The 20,105-nt window shown below is 37.8% G+C and overlaps 1 protein-coding gene across 3 annotated transcripts in view; it reads left to right on the forward strand.

Moving 5' to 3' along the window:
• Positions 1-20,105, forward strand: part of EML5 (EMAP like 5) — a 177,834-nt gene that overhangs the window by 114,749 nt on the left and 42,980 nt on the right. For all 3 annotated transcript variants that reach the window (XM_059182578.1, XM_059182580.1, XM_059182579.1), the window contains 3 exons: positions 11,606-11,758; positions 12,771-12,902; positions 19,515-19,603. In XM_059182578.1, the coding sequence (XP_059038561.1) occupies positions 11,606-11,758; positions 12,771-12,902; positions 19,515-19,603 (374 nt within the window). The remainder of the gene's footprint in view (positions 1-11,605; positions 11,759-12,770; positions 12,903-19,514; positions 19,604-20,105) is intronic.

Consider the following 20,105-nt stretch of genomic DNA (forward strand, 5'->3'; position numbering starts at 1 on the left):
CTAACATTGATTTGTCTTGGAAAATGTTCCATGTGCACTTGAGAAGAATGTATATTCTCTTGTTTTCGGATGGATCTTCTGTAACTATCTATTAAGCCCATCTCATGTAACATGACATTAAAGGCCAGTGTTTCCTTATTAATTTTCTGTCTAGATGATCCGTCCATTGATGTGAATGTGGTATTAAAGGACTCCTACTATCATTATATTGCTCATTATATATTATCCCTTTAGATCTGTTAATATTTGCTTTATATATTTAGGTGTTCTTCTGTTGGGTACATAAATATTAACAAGTGTTATGTTCTTTGTTGCATTCACCCCTTTATCATTATGTGTTGACCTTCTTTGTCTCTTATTACAGTCTTTATTTTAAAGTCTCTTTTGTCTGATAAAAGTATGGTTGCCCAGATCTCTTTTGGTTTCCATTTGCCTACAATGTCTTTTTCATATATGCACTTTTGTCTTGTGTGATTTTATTTCTATAGTGTGGTTTTTGGTTTGCCTCTCTTTATTTCTCCCTGCTTACTTGTTTTTGTTAAATTCCACATGTGAATGAAATCATATGGTATTTTTCTTTCTTTGACTTATTTTACTTAGTATAATACTCTCTAGCTCCATCCATGTCATTGCAAATGGCAAGATTTCATTCTTTTTAGATGGCTGAGTAATTAACAGCTTTTTCTTTCACATCTGCTGTGTAAATTTTTAGGTATTTGATTTTGAGAATTCTCATTTTTAGAAATTTTGTTTTCAGATTACCTTAGATTTTTTCATACCATATCATTCCTTGTTAATGTTTTAGCTTTTCTCTCTTATGTCTTTTATCTTTACCTATCAGATAAAGAATATAAAATCCAATTATTTGATACCCTTTAGGATCTGATTATGCTGTATTTTTCTTTCTGGTGTTTAGGGGTTGTTTTCCTGCTGACTCCCTTCTAGTGTACCATTTTCGTTTGTGCTTGAAAATGTGGATTGTAAGTTTATGTTTAATTGGGCTTTCTTTACCTGTAGGGATTTTCTGAGGTCTTACTGGATTAGGATGGGCTCTATATTAAATGACTGGTATGTGTTCTTATAAGAAGGCTATGTGAAGACACAGAAATACAGATACAAGGGGAGAATGTGATTGAGCTGATGCATCTACAAGTCGATGAGCATAGAGAGTTGATGGCAAACTCCAGAAAGCCAGGGAGAGGCAAGGAAGGATTCCTTCCTAGAACTTTCAGAAGGAGCATACTCCTGTCAACACCTTGATTTCAGACTTTAGCTTCCAAAACTGAGAGAAGAGATTTCTTTTGTTTTGTTTTAAGCCACCCAGTTTGTGGTAATTTGTAATGGCAAAACTCTAGGAAGCCAATCCAGTGTTCACATTCACTTGTAGAAAAAGTCTTTGGACTAGAGTAAGAATTATTCACACAGTTGAAACTTTGCTTAGTTGACTGTAATCTCCTTAAAGCTTGAGAGAATTGGGAAAATAATATAACTCTAGATAACTTAAGATGCTAACAATGTAGTTATCAGATTATTTTAAAATTTGGAAATAATGTCTTACATCTTCAGTACTGGCATTTTGGAACTTAAAAGTAACCTAGATTCCAGAAGAAGAAGAAAGAGAGAGGGGAGCAGAAGGTATACTAGAGAGAATTATTGGAGAGAATTTCCCCAATATGGAAAAGGAAACAAGCATCAAAATCCAGGAGGTGCAAGAACCCCGCTCAAAATCAATAAGAATAGGTCCACACCCCGTCACCTAATAGTAAAATTTACAAGTCTTAGGGACAAAGAGAAAATCCTGAAAGCAGCCCGGGAAAATAAGTCTGTAACATACAATGATAAAAATATTAGATTTGCAGCAGACTTATCCACAGAGACCTGGCAGGCCAGAAAGAGCTGGCATGATATATTCAGAGCACTAAACGAGAAAAACATGCAACCAAGAATACTATATCCAGCTAGGCTATCATTGAAAATAGAAGGAGAGATTAAAAGCTTCCAGGACAAACAAAAACTGAAAGAATTTGCAAACACCAAACTAGCTCTACCGGAAATATTGAAAGGGGTCCTCTAAGCAAAGAGAGAGCTTAACAGTAGTAGATCAGAAAGGAACAGAGACTATATACAATAATAGTCACCTTACAAGCAATACAATGGCACTAAATTCATATCTCTCAATAGTTACCCTGAATGTTAATAGGCTAAATGCCCCTGTCAAAAGACACAGGGTATCAGAATGGATAAAAAAAAAAAACAAAACCCATCTATATGTTGCCTACAAGAAACTCATTTTTTTTTTTTAATTTATTTATCAGAGCGGGGGGGAGAGAGCGAGCACAGGCAGACAGAATGGCAGGCAGAGGCAGAGGGAGAAGCAGGCTCCCTGCTGAGCAAGGAGCCCGATGTGGGACTCGATCCCAGGATGCTGGGATCATGACCTGAGCCGAAGGCAGCTGCTCAACCAACTGAGCCACCCAGGCGTCCCAAGAAACTAATTTTAAACCTGAAGACACCTCCAGATTTAAAGTGAGGGGGTGGAAAAGAATTTACCATGCTAATGGACATCAGAAGAAAGTAGGTGTGGCAATCCTTATATCAGATCAATTAGATTTTAAGCCGAAGACTATAATAAGAGAAGAGGAAGGACAACTATATCATACTCAAAGGATCTGTCCAACAAGAAGATCTAACAATTTTAAATATCTATGCCCCCAACGTGGGAACAGCCAACTATGTAAACCAATTAATAACAAAATCAAAGGAATACATTGACAATAACACAATAATAGTAGGGGACTTTAACACTCCCCTCACTGAAATGGACAGATCATCCAAGCAAAAGATCAACAAGGAAATAAAGGCCTTAAATGACACACTGGACCAGATGGACATCACAGATATATTCAGAACATTTCATCCCAAAGCAACAGAATACACATTCCTCTCTAGTGCACATGGAACATTCTCCAGAATAGATCACATCCTCGGTCCTAAATTAGGTCTCATCCGGTATGAAAAGATTGGGATCATTCCCTGCATATTTTCAGACCACAATGCTCTGAAGCTAGAACTCAATCACAAGAGGAAATTTGGAAAGAACCCAAATACATGGAGTCTAAACAGCATCCTTCTAAAGAATGAATGGGTCAACCAGGAAATTAAAGAAGAATTGAAAAAATTCATGGAAACAAATGATAAAACACAATGCTTCAAAATCTGTGGGACACAACAAAGGCAGTTCTGAGAGGAAAGTATATAGCGGTACAAGCCTTTCTCAAGAAACAAAGGTCTCAGGTACACAACCTAACCCTACACCTAAAGGAGCTGGAGAAAGCACAAGAAAGAATCCCTAAACCCAGCAGGAAAAGAGAAATCATAAAGATCAGAGCAGAAATCAATGAAATAGAAACCAAAAAAACAATAGAACAAATCAACAAAACTAGGAGCTGGTTCTTTGAAAGAATTAATAAGATTGATAAACCCCTGGCCAGACTTATCAAAAAGAAAAGAGAAAGGACCCAAATAAATAAAATCATGAATGAAGAGGAGAGATCACAACTAACACCAAAGAAATACAGACAATTATAAGAACATACTATGAGCAACTATACGCCAACAAATTTGACAATCTGGAAGAAATGGATGCATTCCTAGAAACATATAAACTACCACAACTGAACCAGGAAGAAATAGAAAGCCTGAACAGACCCATAACCAGTAAGGAGATTGAAACAGTCATCAAAAATCTCCAAACAAACAAAATCCCAGGGCCAGACGGCTTCCGGGGATTTAAAGAATCGGAAAGAACATTTAAAGAAGAATTAATTCCTATTCCCCTGAAACTGTTCCAAAAAATAGAAATGGAAGGAAAACTTGCAAACTCATTTTATGAGGCCAGCATCACCTTGATCTCAAAACCAGACAAGGATCCCATCAAAAAAGAGAACTACAGACCAATATCCTTGATGAACACAGATGTGAAAATTCTCACCAAAATACTAGCCAGTAGGATTCAACAGTACATTAAAAGGATTATTCACCATGACCAAGTGGGATTTATTCCAGGGCTGCAAGGTTGGTTCAACATCGGCAAATCAATCAATGTGATACAACACATCAGTAAAAGAAAGAACAACAACGATATGATACTCTCAATAGATGCTGAAAAAGCATTTGACAAAGTACAGCATCCCTTCCTGATCAAAACTCTTCAAAGTATAGGGATAGAGGGCACATACCTCAGTATTATCAAAACCATCTATGGAAAACCCACTGCAAATATCATTCTCAATGGAGAAAAACTGAAAGCTTTTCCGCTAAGGTCAGGAACACAGCAGGGATGTCCATTATCACCACTGCTATTTAACATAGTACTAGAAGTCCTAGCCTCAGCAATCAGACAACAAAAGGAAATTAAAAGCAACCAAATTGGCAAAGAAGAAGTCAAACTATCACTCTTCACAGATGATATGATACTACATGTGGAAAACCCAAAAGATTCCACTCCAAAACTGCTAGAACTTGTACAGAAATTCAGTGAAGTGTCAGGATATAAAATCTACTGCCAATCTCTTGGTCAGCTCTGGGTCCTCCCCTTACGCACCTCACAGTAGTTTTTGATGTAATGCATTCTTTTCTGAAATGCATTCTTCACTTGGCTCTGAAACCCATGCATGTCTTTTCCCCCCTCTACTTTATTAACTTCTTTTTTTTTCCTTCCCTTAACTGACTCTCCCTCTTCTTCCTGCTCTCTACATATAGAAATGCTACTAGGTTTGCCCTGGCCTTTCCTGTTTCATTTGTTCACTTACACTTTGTGTGATTATATCGGTTTTCATACAGTTAGAAGACAGGTTATACAGCTACTAGCCCTAGTTAGCTGAGGGAGAATGAACAAAGAAAGAATTTAAAGGAGATGCAGACATGTTTGGAAAGACTGTGAGTCCCATCCTAACACTCCGTCTGTCAGTGGTGAAGAAGCTTGCCGAAGAGTGTAGGTCTCAGTGGAACAGAGAAAGAGTGGTCAGTGGTGAAGGAAAAGCTTGCCAGAGGGTGCAGGCCAGAGCTGGTGGTGAGACCATTGCTTGGAGAAGCGCTTAACCCAGAGAAAATGCTGTTTTACAGTGAGAGCTGCTGTTATCTTAGCAGGGCATCTCACTAGAGGCTGAAAATCACAGCTGAATCATTAGGACCCTTACTGTGATGGTGGGGGATCTCGCTAGGGTACTCTGAGTACTGCCCCCACTGGGGAATGCTCCAGGCTCCCCACAAATCAGTGCTCTGGCTCAGTAGGTAAAATCTAACTCTGTAAAGAGTTTCTTTCTCCTGCTTTGAACTTGTAGTGTCTTTCTAGCACCCTCTATTGGCAAAGCCTTGTATCAGTTAGCTGGCAAAAGGCAAAAAGCCTTCTACAGGGCTGTAAGAATAGTAAATTTAGAACTAAAAGGCAATAAAGTAATAACTGGCACAGACTACCCCTTTGTGTAATTAGCATCCATATGTATCTTTTTACAAATACTTGAACTTTTTTATAACTTCAGAATTAACGTACTGAGCTCTTCTAATTTAGTTTTATTTCCCAAGAGCAGGGAGAATTCCTTTATCAGAGGACATAATGCTTTCTCTGAACTGGAAGGTGAGACTGCCACCTGGTCATGTTGGGCTCTGTATGCCAGTGAAACAACAAGCAGAGTAAAGGGCTCTTACTCTCTGGCTGGAGTGATTGATCCCAACTGCAGAGAGGAAACTGAGTTATTCCTACACACTAAGGGCAAAGGGGACTGTATCCAGAGGGATTCACTGGGATGTTTCATGGTCTATCATGACCAATGGTAAAACTTAATGGAATAGCAACCAGGAAAAAAAAAAAAAGGCAGAGATCCCGAGATTTCACATCATTTGGTAATGAAGGTTTGGGTTACCCCATAACCCAAATAACTCCTACCACTTGAGGTTCTGGCTAAGGACCAGAAACTTTATTTATGTTCTACCCCCCAATTTTTTTTTTAAGATTTTATTTATTTGTCGGAAAGAAAGCCAGAGCACACAAGTAGGGGGAGTGGCAAGCAGAGGGAAAAGCAGGCTCCCTGCTGACCAAGGAGCCCAATGCGGGACTTGATCCTAGGTCCCTAGGATCATGACCTGAGCCAAAGGGAAAGGCTTAACCAACCAAGCCACCCAGGTATCCCTACCCGAAAAGTTTCTAACCAAAGAGATGCAGATATGGCTGGTACAAGTGAAGAAATTCTCACCCTCTCCCCCAAATTAGAAGACACACAGTTCCAACAGTCACTGTATCCATTGCTGACTATGTTCATTACTATCAAATTTAGTCATAGTCTTACTGAATATTCTGTTACCTTAAGACTAAATGGTAAAGTTTAACCACCGACAAATTTGTATAAAATATTTTTTAAAAAGTAAATAGTTTATGTATACACATAATAAGCATTTCTGTATAGTCTTTATTTCCATAACTGGTTATGGGCTGTGGTTGATATCTTTGACTTCCTTCTTCTGCTACCCATTTCGTATTTTTTTGTTCTTAATGGACACTTTTTGTTGGGCATTCCGTAGGACACACAAATCTTCACATCTTTTACCCTTTCTGAAAGGTTCATTTTCCAGATTTCCTTGTCTCTAATCTCTAATCTTCTAATCCTGAAAGAATCCATTCCTCAACTGATCATCCACATAGTTAACAGATGGTAGTGAGTCTGTGTAAATTTGTCCATCTGGTCATCTCTCACCACAGAAGTGGAAAACCAAATGTACTGCTCAAAGTGCTGCCCATTGTGAAATTTTATCTCTACTGCTATCCTTCAGGGTCACCCCTGAGTGGGGCTACCAACATATACTGTAGAGGAACATCTGTAAATCTGGCTCAAGTTTTGTCTTCCTCAGCCAACTGATCATTAATGAATACCCATGAGGCCAGAGGTATAGATTGAGAGAGAGAAGAGAGATTGTAGCAGGGATTATTGTTGGATTCTGAGCTGCTTGTTCATGCAGGTTACTCTTGACTTCTGGATCTGTGAAAGACTGGTCTTTTATATACCATTTCCATTTGATCATAGATTGCTGCTCTGCACACCCAGTCTATGGCTAGGTTGGTCATGTAACTTGCAATTCATGATAGGAAGCTTATGACACATAGTCACCTGATACCCCATAGCTAGGATAGCTAGGCATTTACTCTCTACCAAGGCCTAGTAGCAAGGCCAAAACACCTTCTCAAAGGGAAAATAGTTATCTATAAAGGAGGGTATGGATTTTTCTCCCAAATCTAAGAGGTCTACAGTATAGTTCTCCTTTAGTAGCTTTCCAGAGTCTTCATATAGCATCCCTGTTTACCACAGACACTTTGAATATCATTGAATTTGCTACGTATAAGGCCCAAGTGAAAGAGCTTGCCCCTCTTGTTCTGGTCCCCTGGAAGCCTTTTAAGTGACTTGATAAATGAGTAGAAGCATGACACTCAAATATATAGGCTTCTAAAAGGCATAACAGGCATTTTACTCCTTTTGTTTGTGGTAGGTTTTGGAAGGTGTAGCAGCCTTTCACCTTAAAGGGAGTATCTTGACATATTCCATATCATTGGATCCTCGGAAGCTTCACTGAGGTGGCAGGCCCCTTAATTTTTGTGGTAATTATCTTCCACTCTCTTGATTCACTTACATCTAAGACACCTAAAGTGCTTGTTGCTTCCTGCTCCCCAGATCCATTCTGCATAATGTCATCAATGTAGTGGACCATTGAGATGTTTTGTGGAATGTCAAGATGATCAGGATCTCTGTGGACTATATTGTGGCAAACAAACAAAAAAGAACAGGAGAGTTGAATAGCCCTGAGGCAAAGCTTTGAAGGTGTGCACAAATACAAGCCAGGTAAAAGCAGACTGCTCTGGTGGTCCTTATAAACTGGGGGTGGAGGAAAAAAAAAAAAAAAAGCATTAACCAAGGAAATAACTGCATGCAAAATATTAGGGGCTGTGTGTGTGTGTGCTGGTAAAGATCTGGAAGAGTACCTTCGTCAGCATCGCTACCTGATTAAATTTATTATCCACAATTAGTATCATCTTAGGGGTGCCTGGATAGCTCAGTTGGTTAAACATTCAGCTCTTGATTTCAGCTCAGGTCATGATCTCCAGGGTTGTGGAATTGAACCCTAAATCGAGCTCCATACTCAGCAGGACGGCTGCTTCTCTTCCTCGCCTTCTGCCCCAGAGAAAGAGAGAAAGTGAGAGTGTGGTGGGGGTCTCTGTCTCTCTGTCTCTCAAATAAACAAATCTTTAGAAACATTAAAATCCACCTTAGTATATCTGCTACAATTCAGGAATTGGATAGAATCCACAGAATTAGTGTCAGGTCAGAGCCCCTGTTTACTAATTTCTGAACATTTGAGTATTTCCTTTTCTTCAGTTGAGTCATTTGTGACCACTGATTGTTGGAAAAATATTTACTTAATTCATTGTGGCATAGCTACAGGGTCCTTCTTGATGGGACTTAGCCTTCCCGTTAATCATGGGGCTCTGAGTATGTGAATTGGCTCAGCTCTAAAAATAGGCTGAGAATCTGTGACTTTCCATTATGGTAACAGAAGTCAGTTTTTTTAGTCACCAGGTTAGGAGTTTTTTCGTTATATGGATCAGACACTAATCTAGTAGCCTACTCTCATCTGTTTCATTCCTGCAGATACCATGATTGATTAGTCACCAACAGAAATCTCTACAGGCTAAAGCATTCTGATTATTAAGACATTCCTGCTGCCCTTTTTGGTAAAATAATCTGCTCTTTCAAGTACTGCTACTTGGCTTCTGCTTTTCCTAGATGATCCCTTTTGAATCTGGGAGCCCATATTAATGGAAACCTCTCCCTTCCTGATCTACATAGGAGGACATCACAGAGGCTTTTCAAAGATGTAGATGTTGCCCTTAATAAATGAATTCCTTAATGCTTTTGTAAAGGTACTGTTTAGCTTTTGGGGGCAATGTAGTTGGTGGACAAGTATACAGGTTCCATATGAAAAATCTACTTCAACATTCTTACTTCCTAAGCTTTTGGATTCCTTTCTCTATAGCAGAGAGCAGCAAATCCAGCCCACTTCCTAATTATGTGAATAATATTTTACTGGAACACAACCATGTTCACTCATTTATGTATTGTCTAGATTTTGCTTTTGTACTACAGTAGCAGAGTTGAGTAGTAGAGACAAAGACCATATGGTCGGCAATGCTGAAAATATTTACTCTCTGGTCCTTTACGAAAAGGTTTGTTGCCAACCTCCTCCCTAGAGCATGCTGAGATTTGATCCAAGTTAGGGGTCTAGTGACCACAGAGAAGTGATTGTGATAATTCTTCAGAAGATTAAACATCCCCTGTAAGGCATCTACCCCAGAAGGTTAGTCTACCCAGACACAGGAGAGCAAACTTGGCACTGGCTGTGAGACTCAGAATAAACACAGAAGTTCAAGGCTTTCAGTTTTGTCAGAATCTAACTAGACACTCCCATTCCACAGTTCAGTGTTCTTTCCTTCCCAGTCAGTGCCCCATCACATAAGAAACTTGGTGAAACTGGGAATTCAACTGACATTTTAAGTTTGCAACATACATAATTAAAATTTGTGTTTAATTTTGTAGCAACATTAGCCCATGGTCTCTAGTCGGACCATGACTCCTCCTGAGAATTTGAGGATCTAAGTTTGTTACTTCTTTCTGTTAAACGTCCTATGCCCTCAGTGGAGTCTTTTGCACAGCATTGTCTTTGCAGTTATCACTATTCTTGAAATGGTCAAAGGTAGCAGAACTTGGACTCCCAGGGCATTTTACTTCAGTAGACACTATACAGTTAACTGCAAGAGATAACTTGATTGTTATGCCCATGCATACCCTGGATTACTAACACCCCATTTTTCATTGACAAGGGCTCAGCACTGTGCTTTAACCCAAAGGCATGACTAAACCAGTTCTAAAAATCCTGTCTTCAATGATCTGTCTCCTGTGACTACTTCAGTACCAATTCTATACCAATTAAGAAACAGAAACCACCTTAGTAAGTGGAATAGGGAAAGTTTAATATTGAATAAGTGTTTTGAACTAATAAAATAAAAAAGGATAAGAAGGATTGATTCTAAGGAGTATAGAAGTAACAACTGCAGAAAGCAGCTGCCACCTGTAGGGTTGGTGGGTGGTGATTAAGGAAGGAGCCCTTCCTCTCTTTTCCCAGGCTGAGATTCAAATCTCTCTGGAGAGGATGTGAGTGTCAGTAGAAAAGAAACTTGCCAGAGGCCTGGTCTAGGAAATCTTTTGCTGTGGTGGCAGAAAAGATTTTCCAGTCCCAGCGCCATCCCTCATACCTACCCTTGCCCCATCATTAATCTGATCTAGTTCATGCACACCAGAAGAAAGAACAATCCTTTCCTTCTTCTTTGGCCTTGCAAGGACCTTCCAGTACCCTCTATTGGCCAAAATCAAATTAGCTGGAAAAGGAAAAATGTCTACAGGGCCTAGCTCTAGTATCACATAGCAGGAAAGAAAAGAGTGAATTTGGAGCTGAAGGGTGATAAATTAATAACCAGCTCTTACCCAGCTCATGACTGTGACTACTATCTGTACACTACTGTCTCCCATATTTCTATCTCTAGTCTGGTCTTCTTCCTTGAGCTCCAGAGAAGTGTAATTCTACCAAACTGCCTTCTTGATGTCTTCACTTGAATTTCTCATAGGTATCCTTAACTTTATGGGTTCAAAACCAAACACTTGTTCCTCCTCTAGTTTTTTTCATCTCATTAAATGACATCGCTGTTTGAAAAAAGAATCCTTGATTTTTATCTTTTTCTCCTATGCTCTTCCCAGTTAGTCAGAGTCCTGCCAACTCTATCTTCAAAATATCCAAATCCTAACCTTTCTCATCACCTCCATTCCAGCTACCCTGCTCCAGGTTGCCATCATCTCTTAAATACCAGAAATAATCCTAGATTTCATTGTTATGTTCTTGATAATTAAAAGATAAATGACTAGTTCTCCATTCATTCTGTAACTGTTCATTCTGTGACAGCTGTAACCCATCCCTTCCTCTCCAAATTTTATGCAAGACACCAAAAGTCTTAGGCTTGTGAATATATCTGCCATATCCCTTGCTGTCAGGACAAACACACTCTTATTTCCCAAAAAATAAATTTTTTAAATATTGTCATTTTTTTTCAAATTTGAGAGCATTTTTATAAAGATGGACTTATTTCTTACATTTCTGATTTGTTGGATAGAAACTATAGAGGTAGCAACCTCCCACAAAACATTTCCACATGTCTTTGGCTTTTTATGTTATTAAAATCTCTCATTCCTTTTCATTAGCTTAATTTTTTAAAGTAAACATTAGTACTTATGTTACATTCAGAAGAGGGGTATGGTTTGTATTTATTACTGCTTAGAATTTCATACCACTGATTTCAGTAGAAAACTGTGTTGCCTTTATCCCTTGGCTGCTTTTGAATATTGATTTGAAGCCACAATGAATTCAGGAATTCTCTTTGAAATTAAAGATTCCTTAAGCACATAATTTTTTTAAGTAGAAAATTACCTGATATATGCTTTCTATCTCTTTTTAGGTGGAAGATGTTGCTGTTTTTCTCCTGATGGTAAAGCTTTGGCTGTAGGTCTGAATGATGGAAGTTTCTTAATGGCAAATGCAGATACGTTAGAGGATCTTGTGTCTTTTCACCACAGAAAAGATATTATTTCAGATATTCGATTTTCACCAGGTAAGATATCATTGAAATCATATTTGATTATCAACTTGGGGTGGCAATGAACAAATATATCAATATGTAATTTTTATTAACCATTATTTTATCTTAGAATTTCAATTTTTTGACTAGTAAAGAGTATGGTAAAAGGTAAAATTCCTGTATTAGATCAGTGGCAAAATATCCAACTTTAACAATTCTGTCACTAAAAAAATAGGCTTAAGCCAAGGAACTGTTCTGAGTTTTGATTTCCTCATTTCTAAGATGGAAGGATTGGGTGACTCTTCATTATATTCTTAATACTTTCAAAATGTTGCACTAATTTTGCTTATTAATTTCCGTGTATTCATTATCTCTGACAAAACCCACTATAATGTGGGAAGTACTAATGTTAAGGCAAAATTTACTTATGTTAGTTTACTTCCACTTTTTTCTGAATTTAGAGGGCTTACTGAAAATTTAAGAAAATAAAGTTACAGATTATCACGTGATGCACGTTGTGTTATAATTCACAGAACACCTAAGAGTTCATCCAAAAAATGTTAAGAAAATTAACTCTAGGGGTGCCTGGGGGCTCAGTTGTTAAGCATCTGTCTTCAGCTCAGGTCATGATCCCAGGGTTCTGGGATCGAGCCCTGCATCGGGCTCCCTACTCAGCAGGAAGCCTGCTTCTCCCTCTCCCACTCCTCCTGCTTGTGTTCCCTCTCTTGTTCTCTTCCCCTAAAAATAAATAAAATCTTTTTAAAAAAGAAAAAAAAGAAGGGGCGCCTGGGTGGCTTAGTCATTAAGTGTCTGCCTTCAGCTCAGATCATCATCCCAGGGTCCTGGGATTGAGCCCCGCGTCCGGCTTCCTGCTCAGTGGGAAGCCTGATTCTCACACTCCCCCTGATGCTGTTCCCTGTCTCACTGTGTCTCTCTCTGTCAAAAAAATAAATAAAAATCTTAAAAAAAAAATTAACTCTAGTTGTGCACTGTAAAAAATATTTCTAAATATAGAAAATCTCAAGCAAATATGTTTCTGTTACAGGTTCTGGGAAATATCTTGCAGTAGCATCCCATGACAGTTTTATAGATATATACAATGTGATGAGTAGTAAACGAGTAGGAATATGCAAAGGCGCTACCAGTTACATAACCCATGTTGATTGGGATATTAGAGGTAAGAATTTAAAAAACCTACTTGCTAAAAGTTTCATTTGATTTAGTTTGGCTATTTTAGAGAAACAGTGGTTCAACAGATGAGTTCAGAATTATTGTGAGAAACATTCTCAAAATTACTTTCCACTCCTTCATTTCACATCTGAAGGAGAATGCTGTGAGGTTAGATTTTTTAATATTTCCAGTATAATTCAAGTGATAGTACAGTAACTGACAAATTCTTTAATTTGTAAAGTAATTAAATATTATGTAAAAAAGGTTTTTTGTCATTTTTTCTGGCTTTTGTCAGATAAACTTAGTCTAAATAATAATTCAGAATTTGGAGATTAGATATGTTAATAAGGATTTTAATGTCCTTTCCCCATCACATTTCTTAAAAATATCTTTAAGTTGTATAACATACAGAATTTAATGAGTGTCTTTGTTTTTTCAGTAAAATGCATTACACATCGCAGTGTTTAATCATTTGGATAAATGCTAAATATATTAAATCCTCTATTTTTAAGGATTTTTGTTTCACATATTCTTTACATAAATCTTAGTATTGTTAAAAGTTTTTCCAAATATAATTAAACAAAACACTTTTTTAAAAAAATCATCAAATTTATTTCTAGGGTTTTTATATCCGTAACAACAGAAATAGTTTCTATGTATATACATACACAAGTTAAACCATTTATGAATTAATTATGTGGTTGACTCTGAGGGAAAATGTTTTTGTGTTTAAGCTTAATTTTTCCCATAAAAGTTAAACATTCTACTTCTGGGGAAGATGGTATAGTAGGAGGGTGCTAGACTCATCTTGTCTCAGATAAAACTAATACCCACATCAGTGTAGATAACCCAGAAAATGACCTGAAGATGGGCAGAACAGATTCTCCACAGCTAAATGTAGAGGAGAGGCCACATGAAGAAGGTAGGAAGGACAGAGGATGCATTTGGGAGCTAAATTGATTCAGTGGACTGTCTGCTGGAGGGAGGAGGGACACTGTGGGCATGGAGAGGGGAAAGAAATAGTCACAGTGGGGAGCCCACAGGGAAAAGATAAAACATTTGGCTTTGAAAACCAGAGGGGTCAAATTCCACAAGTTCTTAGAGTTAGTTCTAGGCTTAACACCTAGAACTTAAAAAAATCAGTCAGTTTGGTTCTGGAAGAACCAGGAGGGTGAAAGGAAACTGAGTATCTGCCCTTAAAGACGCAGTATAACAATCGGCCCTGGAAGCAGCAGTTGGGAAACCACCTGAGGTATGTGCAAAGGAGATTTGTTTACTAATCTCAGAGCATGTGAGTTGGGAAACTCTAAGAACAAAAGAGCCAGCAGGCGCCATTTCCCTCCCCTGTCCCTAGCCTAGACACAAGGATACCTACGAGAACCAGTGAAGCAAGAACACTCTCCATCTAACTTGTTTAACAGTGCACCCCGCCCCTCCATGCCACACACACATTCCCTCCAGCCAGACCTGGGTTTCAGGTCGGCTCCCACAGCAGACCTGCACAAACCTTGTTAACAGTGCACACCCCGCCACTGCGTGCTTTTGGGGACATGCCCCCTCCAATATACCCTTGGCCGGAGCCCTTCCAAAACAATGTTACAATTCTGGTAGGGTGCAAGTGGCCCTGACAGGGAACAGCACCACTTCAAAGTGACCCCTGCTCTAGGGAGAGAAGAACATAACCATGGCTGAACACTAGTCCCAACTGAGCCCCAGCAGTGGACTCAGGGCAGATATCTCATCTGTCTGCAAGCCATGAAAGCTTCTCAGGGGACAACACAGAGAAAGTGCCCTGCAGTTTGGTGCTACTACATCTCTGGCAAAAATCTGGTCTGACCCAACTCAAGCCCACAGTGGGTTGAGACTCACCCGTTAACAATACAGGGATAAACCCTGCCCACAATTGGCAGAGGGAGCCATTGCAGATGACTGCACTAAAGGCAAAAGCTGCTCTGCAGCAACACTAGGGCACATACAACACACACAGGAGATACTTCTGAGGCGCAGGGGACATGGTGCTACAGGGCACCACAGGACCTCTTTTTCATAAAGCCACATTTTCAAGAGCAGAAGACATAGCTGACCTTCCTAACACATAGAATGTCCCAATTGAAAGAAGAGGACAAAATCATGGTGAGAGAGCTAAATAAAATGGAGATGATGAACATGCCAGATAGAGATTTTAGAGTAATGGTCATAAACATACACAATGGATTTGAACAAAGAGTAGATGACCTTAATACGATCCTTAATAAAGAAATAGAAAACATAAAAAGAATCAATCAGAGATGAGGAACTCAATAAATGAAATTAAAAATACACTAGGTGGAATAAATAGTATATTAGAGAAAGCATAAGTATGGATCTATGACCTGGAGGACATAATAATGGAAAACAAGCTGAACAGGAGAGAGAAAAAATAGTAATAATAAATGAAAACAGACTTAGGGAACTCAGTGACATCATCAAGAATAATAACATTTGGGTGCCTGGATGGCTCAGTGGGTTGAGCCTCTGACTTTGGCTTAGGTTATGATCTCAGGGTCCTGGGGTTGAGACCTGCATCGGGCTCTCTGCTTACCCCCCCTCTCTGCCTGCCCTTCTGGCTACTTGTGGTCTCTCTGTGTTAAATAAAATAAAATCTTTAAAAAAAAAAAAAGAGTAATAACATTTGCATTACAGGGATCCTAGTAGGAGAAGAGCAAGAGAGGCATAAAATTTATTTGAAGAAATATTAGCTGAAACCTTCCCAAATCTGGGAAAGGAAACAGAAATCCAGATCCAGAAGGTGAAGAAAGCCGCCAGCAAACCAACCCAAGGAAGTTCATACCAAGACACAGAATAATTAAAATGGCAAAAAGGAGTGATAAAGAGAACATTTTAAGAGCAACAAGAGAAAAGATGACAGTTACATACAAGAGGAAACCCCATAAGGCTATCAGCTGATTTTTTAGCAGACATTTTGCAGGCCAGAAGGGAATGGCATAATATATTCAGAATGCTGAAAGAAAAAAACCTGCAGCCAAGAATACTCTATCCAGCAAGGCTATCACTCAGAATAGAGAGAGAGAGATTTCCAGACAAACTAAAGTTAAAGGGTTCATGACCACTAACCCAGCTCTACATGACTCATTAAACAGACTCTGAGTGGAACAAAAAGATCATAATAAAAAGATAATCATAAATTAGAGTAAGAAAAGCACAAAATCAGTAAAATATATCTGTAAAAATGTATCTGTAAAAATCATCATGGGATTTATAAAAGAAAAGGAAGGGAAAGTATGACACCATATACTTAGGGAGGAAGGAGAGGAGTAAAGAATGAGTTCAAGGGGCGCCTGGGTGACTCAGTGGGTTAAGCCATTGCCTTGGGCTCGGGTCATGGTCTCAGGATCCTGGGATCGAGTCCCGCATCGGGCTCTCTGCTCAGCAGGGAGCCTGCTTCCCTCTCTCTCTCTGCCTGCCTCTCTGTCTACTGTGATCTCTCTCTGTCAAATAAATAAAATCTTAAAAAAAAGAATGGGTCTTTTTTGTTTTTTTTTTTGGCAAAATGGATTTTTTGCCATGGATCGCCAAACTTAAGGCGATCATCAACTTAAAATAGACTTATAGGCATAAGATGTTATATAAAAATCTAATGGTAACAACAAATCGAAACCTAGTAGGAGATATGCAAAAAATAGAGGGGAATCCAAGTATATCACTAAATAAAGCCAGCAAACCATGAGAGAAGAGAGCAAGGGAAGTAAGGAACAGAGAAGAACTACAAAATCACCATAAACAAGTAACAAAATGGCAATAAGTACCTACCTATCAATAATTACTTTGAATGTAAATGGACAAACACTCCAATCAAAAGACTAGGGTGACAGAATGGATAAAAAAGCAAGACTTGTCTTATATGCTGCCTAAAAGAGACCTCATTTCAGATTCATTTCAGACATGCAGATTGAAAAGAAATAGTGATGTGATGAGTACTGGGTATTATATGCAATTGATGAATTATTGAAACTGCACCTGGCACTAATGATGTACTATATGTTGGCTAATTGAATTTAAATTAAAAGAAAAAGTGAAGGATTGGAAAACCATTTCTTGTGCAAATGGAAGTGAAAAGAAAACAAGGGTAGCCAATACTTATATTGGACAAAATATACATTAAAAAACAGTAAAAAGAAGCAAAGAAGCAAAGAAGGACAGTAATATTCATAAAGGGAACAATTCAACAAGAAGATATAACAGTTGTAAATATTTCTGTACCCAACATGGGAGTACCTAAGTATATAGAGCAGTTAATAACAAACATAAAAGGTGATTGTTAGTAATACAGTAATAGTAGGAGACTTTAGCACCCTACTTACATCAACGGATAGATCCAAAAGAAATCAACAAGGAAAGAGTGGCTTCGAATGACACTGATGAATTTAACAGATATATTTAGATCATTACATCCTAAAATAGCAGAATACACACTCTTTTCAAGTGCATATCAAGCATTCTCCAGAATAGATAACATATTAGGACACAAAACAAGTCTCAATTCAAAAAGTTTGAAATCATACCATACATCTTTTCTGACCATAATGCCATGAAACTAGAAATTACAACAAGAAAGAAAATGTGGGAAGAATACAAATATATGGAGGCTAAATAACATGCTACTAAGCAATGATTGGGTCAACCAAGAAGTAAAAGAAGAAATTAAAAAATACTTGGAGACAATGAAAATGAAAACACAATAATCCAAAATGTATGGTATGCAGCAAAAGCAATTCTAAAAGAGAAGTTTAGCAAAATAGGCTTACTTTAAGAAGCAAGAAAAATCTCAAACATCCTAACTTCTATACCTAAAGAAGATAGAAAAAGAAGAACAAACAAAACCCAAATCCAGCAGAAGGAACGCCATAATAAAGATTAGAGCAGAAATAAAAGAGAAACTAAAGAAACAATAGACCACGTCAATGAAACCAGGAGCTAGTTATTTGAAAAGATCATCAAAATTTCTAAACCTCTAGGCAACTTCATCTACCAAAAAAAATAGAGGAGAAATAATAACTGACACTATAGAAATACAAAGGATTATAAAAGAGAATAGTATGAAAAATAATATGCCAAACAATATGACAACCTAGGACAAATGGATGAATTCCTAAAAACATATAACTTATCAAAACTGAAACAAGAAGAAATAGAAAGTTTGAACAAAAAGTTTGATTAACAGCAGTGATACTGAATCAGAAATCCAAAAACTTCCAACAAACAAAAGCCCAGGACCAGACAGCTTCACAGATGAATTCTATCAAATACTTAAGAGTCAATACCTGCTCTTAAACTTTTACAAAAAATAGAAGAGGAAAGGAGACTTCCAAATTCACTCTATGAGGCCAGCATTACCTTGATATCAAAATCGGATAAAGACACCACAAAAAGAGAGAACTACAGGCCAATATCTGATGAACATAGATGCAGTAATCCTCAACAAAATATTAGCAAACCAAATCCAACAATAAATACAGTCACTCACAATCATGTGGAATTTATCCTAGGATGCAAGCAGGGTTTATTATTCACAGATGAATCAACATGATATGTCCCATTAACAAGAGAAAAGACAAAAACCTTAAGATGATTTCAAAACATACAGAAAAAGCATTTGATAAGGTACAATATCCATTCATGATGAAAACCCTCAGCAGAGTAACTTTAGAAGGAATGTATCTCAACATAATAAAAGACCATATATGAACACCCCCAACTAAGATCATATTTAATGGTGAAAAACTGGGAGCTTTCCCTGAAAGGTCAAGAACAAGACAAGGACGTCCACTCTTGCCACTTTTATTAAACATAGTATTAGAAGTCCTACCCACAGCAATGACAGAAGAAAAAGGGGAAAAAAGTGATCCAAATTGCTAAGGAAGAAGTAAAACTTGACTCTTGGCAGATGACATGGATACGATATATGGAAAACCCTAAAGACTCCACCAAAAGTGGAGTAAGTAAGCTCATAGGATACAAAATCAATATACAGAAATCCATTGCATTTCTGTAATAATGAGGCAACAGAAAGAGAAATTAAGAAAATGATCCCGTTTACAATTACACCAAAAATAGTAAAATGCTGGGTTGCCTGCCTGGCTCAGTTGATAAAGCCTGTGACTCTTGATCTCAGTGTTGTGAGTTTGAGATCCACGTTGGGTGTGGAGATTACTTAAAATGAATAAATAGAACTTTTTAAAAAGGGGGGCAATGGAAAGACAGGTGAAATAGGCAAAGGGGATGAAGAATGCACTTGCATGAGGCGCACTGTTTAAGATTATCAAATCACTGTGTTGCACACCTAAAATTAATGTAAACTACGTTATCTACACTGATATTTAAAAAGAACTTAATGAGAGAAAGGTGGTAAAAAATACTAATGTAGTGTTCACTGAATGCTTTTAAATGGGATTAACTCTGTAATTTTATATTAATGAAATGATTCAATTTTATGAGTATAAAACAATTTAAATGTCATAATAAGCCATGGAAAAAAAGTATTTTAAAAAGTTAAACTTTCTACTAACTATATAGATATATTTTATATGTGTGTATATTTCAATTTTTTTTTTTTTTTAAGGAAAGCTTTTACAGGTCAACACTGGTGCTAAAGAACAGTTATTCTTTGAAGCTCCCAGAGGGAAAAAACAAACCATCCCCAGTGTGGAGGTAGGAAGATAATAGTGCTTGCAATGTTGTTGATATGACTAAGTTGTTAGAACACTGATGCCCACCTTCTATCATTTACATATGAAACCTGTTCTCATGTTATTCAAATCATGGCTATTCCTTCTGTGAGTTTATTTTACTGGCCCAGACTATTAGATGAATAAAGGAAAAGATGCTGTATTAAGAAAAGGAATAGGGGCATCTGGGTGGTTCAGTGGGTTAAAGCCTCTGCCTTTGGCTTGGGTCATGATCTCAGGGTCCTGGGATCAAGCCCCACATCTGGCTCTCTGCTCAGCGGGAAGCCTGCTTTCCCCTCTCTCTCTGCCTGCCTCTCTGCCTGCCTCTCTGCCTACTTGTGATCTCTGTCTGTCAAATAAAATCTTTAAAATATATATATATACATATATATATATATGTAAAAGTTCTTAATATCCAGTAATGATTAAATGGAAAACAAGCCTCTAAAATATTAGAAATCTTCACATGAAGTACAGATTTATTG

This window comes from Mustela lutreola, chromosome 7 (genome assembly GCF_030435805.1).
Source record: "Mustela lutreola isolate mMusLut2 chromosome 7, mMusLut2.pri, whole genome shotgun sequence".
NCBI lineage: Eukaryota > Metazoa > Chordata > Mammalia > Carnivora > Mustelidae > Mustela > Mustela lutreola.